This window comes from Ambystoma mexicanum, chromosome 2p, assembly GCF_040938575.1.
Source record: "Ambystoma mexicanum isolate Mex_15411 chromosome 2p, UKY_AmexF1_1, whole genome shotgun sequence".
NCBI classification, from domain to species: domain Eukaryota; kingdom Metazoa; phylum Chordata; class Amphibia; order Caudata; family Ambystomatidae; genus Ambystoma; species Ambystoma mexicanum.
Genome location: NC_090923.1, coordinates 22505822 through 22519291, shown reverse-complemented (window position 1 = coordinate 22519291; position 13470 = coordinate 22505822). Strand labels below are relative to the sequence as shown.

The 13470-nt window shown below is 56.3% G+C and overlaps 1 protein-coding gene across 1 annotated transcript in view; it reads right to left on the bottom strand.

The window, feature by feature from the left end:
• Positions 1–13470, bottom strand: part of LOC138566150 (peptidoglycan recognition protein 1-like) — a 137006-nt gene that overhangs the window by 90104 nt on the left and 33432 nt on the right. The window contains exon 2 of the mRNA XM_069643165.1: positions 12349–12498. Coding sequence (XP_069499266.1) covers positions 12349–12451 — 103 coding nt within the window. The 5' untranslated portion in view covers positions 12452–12498. The remainder of the gene's footprint in view (positions 1–12348; positions 12499–13470) is intronic.

Below are 13470 nucleotides of genomic sequence, written 5' to 3'. Positions count from 1 at the left end.
CCAGAATAACAAGTGGCCCAGACAAGTAGCTGTGGCTCGCTTCTCCCTAAGAAGTTCTCTACATACAGAGTCACTTTCTGACTGAAAATCAATAAATGCCCTATAAAACGGCAGTTTTTTGTGTTGTTGTTCCTGTGACTTTATTGCATGTAAGGTGTGTAAATGAATGGCCGTGCCATGCCAGCATTAAAACTTGTCTGGTGAGGATCCTGTAATTTCTTGGTATTAAGCCAATCATTCAATTCCTTCAAGATCAGTTTAGCAAACAGTTTACCAGGGACATCCAATAAAGTACTGGGCCTTACACCCACCCAACCCGACTGGCGTGTTCTGCTGACGGTCTCCCTATCGGAACAGTCTTTCCCGCTGTATCTGAGTGTTTGCTGTGCGGACTGGTCCCACTATCTACTCAACATGCTGTGCCATCCTTCATAAAGCCATTCAAGTAAGAGAAACAGATTGCTTTTTTGAAACAAAACAGATTTCATTCTCCTGCAATTTAAGCCTATCTTAATTCCGATAAAGAAAATATTCAAACAATTATATAATCCCTATTTCTGATTAATATCCTAGGTTTTGATGTTATTGTGGCCTAGAATTTTCATATGACACAAGAATAGTTGACATTATAGCACACATGAAGGGGTTTAAGTGGGCCGGGGCTAGACGGGGTGGAACACCGGCAGTCCCCATAAACCACACATACTCCAGGGTGCTACTGAGCTAACCCCAACCCTCAGCCCCTGCTAGTAAGCACTTGGCACTTGAGCGTGTGCATGGGTGGCTGCCCTATGCTAGTATGTGAGTAAGCACTCGGCACCTGAGCGTGCGCATGGGTGGCTGCCCTATGCTAGCATGTGAGTAAGCACTCGGCACCCGAGCGTGCGCATGGGTGGCTGCCCTATGCTAGCATGTCAGTAAGCACTCGGCACCCGAGCGTGCGCATGGGTGGCTGCCCTATGCTAGCATGTCAGTAAGCACTCGGCACCCGAGCGTGCGCATGGGTGGCTGCCCTATGCTAGCATGTGAGTAAGCACTCGGCACCCGAGCGTGCGCATGGGTGGCTGCCCTATGCTAGCATGTGAGTAAGCACTCGGCACCCGAGCGTGCGCATGGGTGGCTGCCCTAAAGCTCGGGAGCAACGGCTCAGTGACCTTCAGCGCACCCTCATATTCGCCTGCATACGCATTTCTGGGAAGTTTGCCTTCCCCTGAAATCTTCACCGGGCTGGAATTCAGTGATTGTGCCCCTATTCGTGGAGAAATGCAGAAACCGGGGGAACTGCTTTCGGACATTTGATATGGTGGGGTCCGGGGAGCGGAAATGGGATTGGCCATTGCCAGGCAAAGGCACGCTCACATAAGAGACTGGTGCAAGGATGGGTCCGAAAGAGGGATGGCGCTGAAGCTTCCCTTTCAGGCTAGTAAACTGTCTGAAGGAGAAGGCCCATAAGTTTCAAATGTGGGTAAGCAAGCAGACAGGTTCCAGGAGAAGGAGAGGGCCTCAGTGGGCTCAAGACCTTTCGGATACCCCATGCCCAAGAGCCGGGACTGGCCCAGGGCCAGGGCAGGACAGAATACCAAAGACAAGCCTGTCTTCATCAAGGTCATGCGGAAGGTCCCTCAGTACACTCAGACGGCCTGACAATCACTTAGGTCCGGTGCGTGTTGGCTCTTGTAGCTCTCAAGCACCTGATGTCTGTGATGTCTGGGTCATCAGGACGGCCAAGTGGAGGTACAGATTGGAAATGTTCTTAGCCCCAGTATCATACGGGACAGTGAGAATGCCATGCCAGCGGTCCAGCAGCAAGAGGAAGGCTATCATACGGGACAGTGGGAATGCCATGCCAGCGGTCCAGCAGCAAGAGGAAGGCTATCATACGGGACAGTGGGAATGCCATGCCAGCGGTCCAGCAGCAAGAGGAAGGCTATCATACGGGACAGTGGGAATGCCATGCCAGCGGTCCAGCAGCAAGAGGAGGGCTATCATACGGGACAGTTGGAATGCCATGCCAGCGGTCCAGCAGCAAGAGGAGGGCTATCATACGGGACAGTGGGAATGCCATGTCAGCGGTCCAGCAGCAAGAGAAGGGCTATCATACGGGACAGTGGGAATGCCATGCCAGCGGTCCAGCAGCAAGAGGAAGGCTATCATACGGGACAGTGGGAATGCCATGCCAGCGGTCCAGCAGCAAGAGGAGGGCTATCATACGGGACAGTGGGAATGCCATGCCAGCGGTCCAGCAGCAAGAGGAGGGCTATCATACGGGACAGTGGGAATGCCATGCCAGAGGTCCAGCAGCAAGAGGAGGGCTATCATACGGGACAGTGGGAATGCCATGCCAGCGGTCCAGCAGCAAGAGGAGGGCTATCCTACGGGACAGTGGGAATGCCATGCCAGCGGTCCAGCAGCAAGAGGAAGGCTATCATACGGGACAGTGGGAATGCCATGCCAGCGGTCCAGCAGCAAGAGGAGGGCTATCATACGGGACAGTGGGAATACCATGCCAGAGGTCCAGCAGCAAGAGGAGGGCTATCATACGGGACAGTGGGAATGCCATGCCAGCGGTCCAGCAGCAAGAGGAGGGCTATCAAACGGGACAGTGGAAATGCCATGCCAGCGGTCCAGCAGCAAGAGGAGGGTTATCATACGGGACAGTGGAAATGCCATGCCAGCGGTCCAGCAGCAAGAGGAGGGCTATCATAAGGGACAGTGGGAATGCCATGCCAGCGGTCCAGCAGCAAGAGGAAGGCTATCATACGGGACAGTGGAAATGCCATGCCAGCGGTCCAGCAGCAAGAGGAGGGCTATCATACGGGACAGTGGGAATGCCATGCCAGCGGTCCAGCAGCAAAAGGAGGGCTATCATACGGGACAGTGGGAATGCCATGCCAGCGGTCCAGCAGCAAGAGGAGGGCTATCATACGGGACAGTGGGAATGCCATGCCAGCAGTCCAGCAGCAAGAAGAGGGCTATCATACGGGACAGTGAAAATGCCATGCCAGCGGTCCAGCAGCAAGAGGAGGGTTATCATACGGGACAGTGTGAATGCCATGCCAGCGGTCCAGCAGCAAGAGGAAGGCTATCATACATGACAGTGAGAATGCCATGCCAGCGGTCCAGCAGCAAGAGGAAGGCTATCATACGGGACAGTGGGAATGCCATGCCAGCGGTTCAGCAGAAAGAGGAGGGCTATCATACGGGACAGTGGGAATGACATGCCAGCGGTCCAGCAGCAAGAGGAGGGCTATCATACGGGACAGTGGGAATGCCATGCCAGAGGTCCAGCAGCAAGAGGAGGGCTATCAGACGGGACAGTGGGAATGCCATGCCAGCGGTCCAGCAGCAGGAGGAAGGCTATCATACGGGACAGTGGGAATGCCATGCCAGCGGTCCAGCAGCAAGAGGAGGGCTATCATACGGGACAGTGGGAATGCCATGCCAGCGGTCCAGCAGCAAGAGGAAGGCTATCATACGGGACAGTGGGAATGCCATGCCAGCGGCCCAGCAGCAAGAGGAGGGCTATCATACGGGACAGTGGGAATGCCATGCCAGCGGTCCAGCAGCAAGATGAGGGCTATCATACGGGACAGTGGGAATGCCATGCCAGCGGTCCAGCAGCAAGAGGAGGGCTATCATACGGGACAGTGGGAATGCCATGCCAGCGGTCCAGCAGCAAGAGGAGGGCTATCATACGGGACAGTGGGAATGCCATGTCAGTGGTCCAGCAGCAAGAGGAGGGCTATCATACGGGACAGTGGGAATGCCATGCCAGCGGTCCAGCAGCAAGAGGAAGGCTATCATACGGGACAGTGGGAATGCCATGCCAGCGGTCCAGCAGCAAGAGGAAGGCTATCATACGGGACAGTGGGAATGCCATGCCAGCCGTCCAGCAGCAAGAGGAGGGCTATCATACGGGACAGTGGGAATGCCATGCCAGAGGTCCAGCAGCAAGAGGAGGGCTATCATACGGGACAGTGGGAATGTCATGCCAGCGGTCCAGCAGCAAGAGGAGGGCTATCCTACGGGACAGTGGGAATGCCATGCCAGCGGTCCAGCAGCAAGAGGAAGGCTATCATACGGGACAATGGGAATGCCATGCCAGCGGTCCAGCAGCAAGAGGAGGGCTATCATACGGGACAGTGGGAATGCCATGCCAGAGGTCCAGCAGCAAGAGGAGGGCTATCATACGGGACAGTGGGAATGCCATGTTAGCGGTCCAGCAGCAAGAGGAGGGCTATCATACGGGACAGTGGGAATGTCATGCCAGCGGTCCAGCAGCAAGAGGAGGGCTATCATACGGGACAGTGGGAATGCCATGCCAGAGGTCCAGCAGCAAGAGGAAGGCTATCATACGGGACAGTGGGAATGCCATGCCAGCGGTCCAGCAGCAAGAGGAAGGCTATCATACGGGACAGTGGAAATGCCATGCCAGCGGTCCAGCAGCAAGAGGAAGGCTATCATACGGGACAGTGGAAATGCCATGCCAGCGGTCCAGCAGCAAGAGGAGGGCTATCATACGGGACAGTGGGAATGCCATGCCAGCGGTCCAGCAGCAAGAGGAGGGCTATCATACGGGACAGTGGGAATGCCATGCCAGCGGTCCAGCAGCAAGAGGAGGGCTATCATACAGGACAGTGGGAATGTCATGCCAGAGGTCCAGCAGCAAGAGGAAGGCTATCATACGGGACAGTGGGAATGCCATGCCAGCGGTCCAGCAGCAAGAGGAGGGCTATCATACGGGACAGTGGGAATGCCATGCCAGCGGTCCAGCAGCAAGAGGAAGGCTATCATACAGGACAGTGGGAATGCCATGCCAGCGATCCAGCAGCAAGAGGAAGGCTATCATACAGGACAGTGGGAATGCCATGCCAGCGGTCCAGCAGCAAGAGGAAGGCTATCATACGGGACAGTGGGAATGCCATGCCAGCGGTCCAGCAGCAAGAGGAGGGCTATCATACGGGACAGTGGGAATTCCATGCCAGCGGTCCAGCAGCAAGAGGAAGTGGAAATGCCATGCCAGCGGTCCAGCAGCAAGAGGAGGGCTATCATACGGGACAGTGGGAATGCCATGCCAGCGGTCCAGCAGCAAGAGGAAGGCTATCATACGGGACAGTGGAAATGCCATGCCAGCGGTCCAGCAGCAAGAGGAGGGCTATCATACGGGACAGTGGGAATGCCATGCCAGCGGTCCAGCAGCAAGAGGAGGGCTATCATACGGGATAGTGGGAATGCCATGCCAGCGGTCCAGCAGCAAGAGGAGGGCTATCATACAGGACAGTGGGAATGCCATGCCAGAGGTCCAGCAGCAAGAGGAGGGCTATCATACGGGACAGTGGAAATGCCATGCCAGCGGTCCAGCAGCAAGAGGAGGGTTATCATACGGGACAGTGGGAATGCCATGCCAGGGGTCCAGCAGCAAGAGGAGGGCTATCATACGGGACAGTGGGAATGTCATGCCAGAGGTCCAGCAGCAAGAGGAAGGCTATCATACGGGACAGTGGGAATGCCATGCCAGCGGTCCAGCAGCAAGAGGAGGGCTATCATACGGGACAGTGGGAATGCCATGCCAGCGGTCCAGCAGCAAGAGGAAGGCTATCATACGGGACAGTGGGAATGCCATGCCAGCGGTCCAGCAGCAAGAGGAAGGCTATCATACGGGACAGTGGGAATGCCATGCCAGCGGTCCAGCAGCAAGAGGAGGGCTATCATACGGGACAGTGGGAATTCCATGCCAGCGGTCCAGCAGCAGGAGGAAGGCTATCATACGGGACAGTGGGAATGCCATGCCAGCGGTCCAGCAGCAAGAGGAGGGCTATCATAAGGGACAGTGGGAATGCCATGCCAGAGGTCCAGCAGCAAGAGGAAGGCTATCATACGGGTCCAGCAGCAAGAGGAAGTGGGAATGCCATGCCAGCGGTCCAACAGCAAGAGGAAGGCGTTGTACCTGGGCAACAGGGAGCATTTATAGAAGAAGAAGACCTTGGTTGTTACTCTAGCATCTTCTTAGTGCTCGCGGACAAGAGCAAGATCCATCTGATCATGGATTTGAAGGGCTTGAACATGTTTACCCACAAGGCACCATTCCAGATGGAGAGCATCCAGAAGACCTTGGCATACATACCCAAAGGGGATTGGCTGGTGTCCATAGATCTGCAGGACACATATTACTAGGTACTGATTCGCAGCAGAAATTCCTCTGATTTGCTACAAAGGAGATGCACTTTGTATTCAGGGCTCTTCCTTTTGAACTCAGGTTAGCCCCAAGGGTCTTCACCAAACACTTGGCTCCCATAGTGTCACTGCTGCACTAGAAGGGGATACAGTTGGCCCCTTACCTAGACGACTGGCTTATCAGGTCAGGGAAAAGGCTGTTATGGAAGATCAAGGGATGAGGACCTGTCAGCTCCTGACAGAATGGTGTTGCTCAGTCCCTGACCTTTATAGTGGCCCAATTCCCTACAGGAGAGGGTGAGGAATTAGCATCAGCCAGGGATCTTCTGCGGCTCCAAGGGCATCTGGCCTCTTGTGTTTTTCTGGTGCCCTGGCAAAGACTACACCTATGCCCGCTGGTGTCGCATATTCTCAGGTTCTGGAGGCTGCACCCCAAATCTTCAAGGGGCAGATTATGATCTCGGGTGGTCTGAGAAACGGCTACGGTGGTGGTTGGGCTAGGCCAATCTGGGAAGGGTAACAAATCTGGTTCTTTTAGACAAGATCATAGTGGCTCCCGACGATAGGTGGTTGGCGTCGCCATCTGGTGCATTAGTAACACTGGAGGCTGGAGGAGAAGACCTACTCCTTGAGCTTGAGGGAGCTTGCACCATTGGCAGGGCCATTCAGGCGGTTTCCTACTCCTTGAGTATGAGGGGTGCAGGGCCATTCGGGCATCTTCCTACTCCTTGAGTTTGAGGGAGCGTGCTCCACTGGCCGGGCCATTCGGGCGTCTTCCTACTCCTTGAGTTTGAGGGAGTGCGCACCATTGGCACGGCCATTGGGGCGTCTTCCTACTCCTTGAGTTTGAGGGAGCGTGCACCACTGGCAGGGCCATTTGGGCGTCTTCCTACTCCTTGGGTTTGAGGGGGTGCGCACCATTGGCACGGCCATTGGGGCGTCTTCCTACTCCTTGAGTTTGAGGGAGCGTGCACCACTGGCAGGGCCATTCGGGCGTCTTCCTACTCCTTGAGTTTGAGGAAGCCTGCACCACTGGCAGTGCCATTCAGGCGTTTTCAGCGGTACTGCCTATCAAGGCTGTGCTGATCAGAACAGACATTTCTGCAGCTCAAGCCTTCATCAATCACCAGGGAGATTTGGGGTCCAGATTCCTGGGGGCCTGGCAGTGGATATTGTCTCTCAGTGGAAGGTCACTTAGAATCCCTAGAGGGTGGCGTGGACAACTCAGTGGCAGACGAGCCATGCAGGGTGTTTCATGGTTCCCACAAATGCCTCGACACCCAGACACCTTCCAGAACATATGCCTCAGGTTTCAGACTCCGATTCTGCTCTCTTTGCTTCCCCAGAGACAGCTCACCTGGGGGCATTTTGGTCCAGATTTCCACACCGGGCTTTGAGGGAGTATGTTGAGTTTGGATTGGCCCAGGAAACTCCTGTATGCCTTCCCCTCATTCCTTTGATTCCCAATTATCGGGATAAGATCAGCACCAGTCACCCGGACATCGCTCCGCTGGTGCCCTCCTGACCGAGGAGAGAAGATCAGCTGCAGTCACCCGGACATCGCTCTGCTGGTGCCCTCCTGGCCGAGGAGAGAAGATCAGCTGCAGTCACCCGGACATCGCTCCGCTGGTGCCCTCCTGGCAGAGGAGAGATCAGCTGCAGTCACCCGGACATCGCTCCGCTAGTGCCCTCCAGGCCAAGGAGAGAAGATCAGCTGCAGTCACCCGGACATCGCTCCGCTGGTGCCTTCCTGGCAGAGGAGAGAAGATCAGCTGCAGTCACCCAGACATCATTCCGCTGGTGCCCTCCTGGCCGAGGGAGGAGATCAGCTGCAGTCACCCAGACATCATTCCGCTGGTGCCTTCCTGGCAGAGGAGAGAAGATCAGCTGTAGTCACCCGGACATCGCTCCGCTGGTGCCTTCCTGGCCGAGGGGAGGAGATCAGCTGCAGTCAACCGGACATCGCTCCGCTGGTGCCCTCCTGGCAGAGGGGAGAAGATCAGCTGCAGTCACCCGGACATCGCTCCGCTGGTGCCCTCCTGGCCGAGGGGAGAAGATCAGCTGCAGTCACCCGGACATCGCTCCGCTGGTGCCCTCCTGGCCGAGGGGAGGAGAGGAGATCAGCTGCAGTCACCCGGACATCGCTCCGCTGGTGCCCTCCTGGCCGAGGGGAGGAGAGGAGATCAGCTGCAGTCACCCGGACATCGCTCCGCTGGTGCCTTCCTGGCAGAGGAGAGAAGATCAGCTGCAGTCACCCAGACATCATTCCGCTGGTGCCTTCCTGGCAGAGGAGAGAAGATCAGCTGCAGTCACCCAGACATCATTCCGCTGGTGCCCTCCTGGCAGAGGAGAGAAGATCAGCTGCAGTCACCCGGACATCGCTCCGCTGGTGCCTTCCTGGCAGAGGAGAGAAGATCAGCTGCAGTCACCCAGACATCATTCCGCTGGTGCCCTCCTGGCCGAGGGAGGAGATCAGCTGCAGTCACCCAGACATCATTCCGCTGGTGCCCTCCTGGCAGAGGAGAGAAGATCAGCTACAGTCACCCAGACATCATTCCGCTGGTGCCCTCCTGGCCGAGGGAGGAGATCAGCTGCAGTCACCCAGACATCATTCCGCTGGTGCCCTCCTGGCCGAGGGAGGAGATCAGCTGCCGTCACCCGGACATCGCTCTACTGGTGCCCTCCTGGCAGAGGAGAGAAGATCAGCTGCAGTCACCCAGACATCATTCCGCTGGTGCCCTCCTGGCCAAGGAGAGAAGATCAGCTGCAGTCACCCGGGCATCGCTCCGCTGGTGCCCTCCTGGCCGAGGGAGGAGATCAGCTGCAGTCACCCGGGCATCGCTCCGCTGGTGCCCTCCTGGCAGAGGAGAGAAGATCAGCTGCAGTCACCCGGACATCGCTCCGCTGGTGCCCTCCTGGCCGAGGGAGGAGATCAGCTGCAGTCACCCGGGCATCGCTCCGCTGGTGCCCTCCTGGCCAAGGAGAGAAGATCAGCTGCAGTCACCCGGGCATCGCTCCGCTGGTGCCCTCCTGGCCGAGGGAGGAGATCAGCTGCAGTCACCCGGGCATCGCTCCGCTGGTGCCCTCCTGGCAGAGGAGAGAAGATCAGCTGCAGTCACCCGGACATCGCTCCGCTGGTGCCCTCCTGGCCGAGGAGAGAAGATTAGCTGCAGTCACCCGGACATCGCTCCGCTGGTGCCCTCCTGGCCGAGGGGAGGAGATCAGCTGCAGTCACCCGGACATCGCTCCGCTGGTGCCCTCCTGGCCAAGGAGAGGAGATCAGCTGCAGTCACCCGGGCATCGCTCCGCTGGTGCCCTCCTGGCGAGGGGAGGAGATCAGCTGCAGTCACCCGGGCATCGCTCCGCTGGTGCCCTCCTGGCCGAGGGGAGAAGATCAGCTGCAGTCACCCGGGCATCGCTCCGCTGGTGCCCTCCTGGCGAGGGGAGGAGATCAGCTGCAGTCACCCGGACATCGCTCCGCTGGTGCCTTCCTGGCAGAGGAGAGAAGATCAGCTGCAGTCACCCGGACATCGCTCCGCTGGTGCCCTCCTGGCAGAGGAGAGAAGATCAGCTGCAGTCACCCGGACATCGCTCCGCTGGTGCCTTCCTGGCAGAGGAGAGATCAGCTGCAGTCATCCGGACATCGCTCCGCTGGTGCCCTCCTGGCCGAGGGGAGAAGATCAGCTGCAGTCACCCGGGCATCGCTCCGCTGGTGCCCTCCTGGCCGAGGGGAGGAGATCAGCTCCAGTCACCCGGGCATCGCTCCACTGGTGCCCTCCTGGCCGAGGGGAGGAGATCAGCTGCAGTCACCCGGACATCGCTCCGCTGGTGCCTTCCTGGCAGAGGAGGGAAGATCAGCTGCAGTCACCCGGACATCGCTCCGCTGGTGCCCTCCTGGCCGAGGGGAGGAGATCAGCTGCAGTCACCCGGACATCGCTCCGCTGGTGCCCTCCTGGCCGAGGAGAGAAGATCAGCTGCAGTCACCCGGGCATCGCTCCGCTGGTGCCTTCCTGGCAGAGGAGAGATCAGCTGCAGTCACCCGGACATCGCTCCGCTGGTGCCTTCCTGGCCGAGGGGAGGAGATCAGCTGCAGTCACCCGGCCATCGCTCCGCTGGTGCCCTCCTGGCCGAGGAGAGAAGATCAGCTGCAGTCACCCGGACATCGCTCCGCTGGTGCCCTCCTGGCCGAGGGGAGGAGATCAGCTGCAGTCACCCGGGCATCGCTCCGCTGGTGCCCTCCTGGCCGAGGAGAGGAGATCAGCTGCAGTCACCCGGACATCGCTCCGCTGGTGCCTTCCTGGCAGAGGAGAGATCAGCTGCAGTCACCCGGACATCGCTCCGCTGGTGCCCTCCTGGCCGAGGGGAGGAGATCAGCTGCAGTCACCCGGGCATCGCTCCGCTGGTGCCCTCCTGGCCGAGGGGAGGAGATCAGCTGCAGTCACCCGGGCATCGCTCCGCTGGTGCCCTCCTGGCCGAGGAGAGGAGATCAGCTGCAGTCACCCGGACATCGCTCCGCTGGTGCCTTCCTGGCAGAGGAGAGATCAGCTGCAGTCACCCGGACATCGCTCCGCTGGTGCCCTCCTGGCCGAGGGGAGGAGATCAGCTGCAGTCACCCGGGCATCGCTCCGCTGGTGCCCTCCTGGCCGAGGGGAGGAGATCAGCTGCAGTCACCCGGACATCGCTCCACTGGTGCCCTCCTCGCCAAGGGGAGGTTTCCGCTTCTACTGGAACTTGCAGTGCCATCCATGTGTCAGATTCCTTCTTGGCATCCTCCTTCGAGGATGCAGGAACGTGTTCTTCAGGGCATTCTATAGATTGGGGGGGGGCGGTTTGATGAACTTGGAAATGTCTGATCAGGTGGCCTTGTCTATGCAGAAATATTGGGGTTCAGCTTTACTCAAATGTTATGAGGGGCATTGGGCTCATTTCAGGGCCTGGTGTGAGCAGAATGCTGTGTCAGCACTAGAGGGTGGGCTTCCTTCAGTGTCACCCTCCCCTTTCCAAAGCTGCCCCTCCCTCCGTATCCCACTTAAAGCCCTGGTCTTAGGTATGCGCTTCTGTGCTCTACCTGATTTTAATAAATACAAAAATTAAGAATTAATTTCTACAGAAACAAAAACAACCAAAGCCCCCATGTCGCCATTTTTAAAACCCCACCCTAAAGCCCTCCCCGCCAGATGTAACCACTTACCCCCCACACATATATATATATATATATATATATATATATATATATATATATTTCAATTAGGTATTTTTTCGTTGTTTTTGTTTCGTTTAAAATGCATTCTTTATTCGTTAATATCACTGGATACCGCACTTCTGGCTGACTCCACCTGCTTCAAATTGCTGTAACAATGACTGCGAGGATAGCTCAGGGGCAAGGCGTTCGCCTTGGAAGCAAGACGACACGGAGCAACACAGGTTCGATCCCCGGGTCCGTGCTTAGAAACCTCAGGGTATTAAGCACGTTATAAGTAATTAAAATGATGCTCAATTTATCAACCTCAGGTGGCCGATTCAGCCCTGCGGTGCATTGTGCATTTCACTGGCTGAACAAGCCACTCAACTCTGGCGTTAAGACGTCGCGCTTATTAAGCTCTCCCCTTTCACTACAGAATATATTACTGGCATCACCTTTCTAAGAAATGCACCATGAAATATCCCTCCCGGTTCTAATTCATGTAACCCCACGAGTCACGGCGTTTAGGGAGAAACAGGGGTGGCATAGCTCAGTGAGTTAAGTGCTTTGATGTAAGTGTAATCCGCAGGGCGCAGGTTTGAATTCTAGCAAAGTCAAATCAACCTGTTACCTTTTGGTTGGGCAAAATCATGTGTGAAAGTGTTCTGTGCAAAGCACTTTGACAAAAGTGCTATACAAGTAACAGGTCATTAGAAACGCCTACATGTTAGTATCAGTAACTCCAAACAAAGGCACAGAATGATGCCGGGACCCTTATTCGCCGCCAGACATCCCCCAGACATTATCATTTCATATTGAGATAAAACACATCTCATTTTTATGCTGCCATGTCTGAAAATGAACGCGACTGGGCTATGATTGCCTTGGCAGATATAGTGCTCACACGCACACGCACACACACGCACAGCTGTCTTCGCTGTTAGTGTTACAGCTTCTCACACCAGCACTCCTAGGAGACCCCCGCCCTTTACCTGCAGCCCCCTCTGTGTCCCCACTAGATATAATTCCAGGAGACGCCACGGCACCTAGGGCCCAGAGGAGGGGCAGAGAGAGAAGCACAGCGCCTTGAATCATACTGCCGCCTTCCAGCGCTATCCCAGAGAGAAGAGCAGAACCGCCACCTGTGGGGAGAGACATGGACAGGTCAGATGAAGACACCAGGAAAGTGGACACACGAAGGTCAGGTCAGACATGTCTGGTGATACAGGGACACACACTTAAGCGGGAGTGGGGCGCTGCTGTCCCTGCGGGGTGGGCTGGGGCCCCTGCCGGCACGGGGTCCCTCGGTACCGTCCATGGCGCTACACTGCAGAACTGTTCATAGTTCTAGCGCCTGTTCTTTGTAATGAAGGCCCGTTAACAGCGAGCGCTGGCAAGGTCAAATCTGTGCCCATCACGTGCCCTGGTAACCACGCCTGTGACTGGCGGCTGGCATTTTATAGCAGGTGGTCCCCCTCCCCCTTTTGAACTCTAAAAGCATCCAAACATTATTTTGCAGCTCCTACGCATTTTATGATATGTGAATGGAAAATTCTTAGCAACTTTCTTTTTTTGACGTTAGGATCTGTGAAAAATGTAAGGGCCTAGGAAAAACAGTGAGAAAGACTTCATTTGGTTGGAACACTATTGTAATATTTGGTTGTTTATTAATGTGAATTTTCTTTTTTTAGTAGTTGCTAATTTGTATAAGGTTTTTTTTTTATTATAACGAAACACAAATAATAAAAAAATAATGTTATAGCCAGGTGGTGCCGTACGGCCAGGGCCTGGCAAATATCCATCGCGTGCCTCCACAAAAGCCACACCTGCTGGCTTTGCCAGTGTTTGCACTGCTCAGCGGCAGAGACTGGGACGGTGGCATGCACCGGAGCAGGGTGGCGCGTTAGTGGGAGCTCTTGGGGGTGTGTATGTGTGTGTGTGTGTGGGGGGGGGGTTGGAGAAGGGGGACGGTGGTTTGGCGCTCCACGCAAAGACTTACTGAAATGGGATACTGCAGGCGCAGACTTGTCTGTGTGCGTGCAGAATTGTATGTGTGCGTGCAGAAGTGTATGCGTGTGTGCATGTGTGCGTGCAGAAGTGTATGCGTGTGTGCA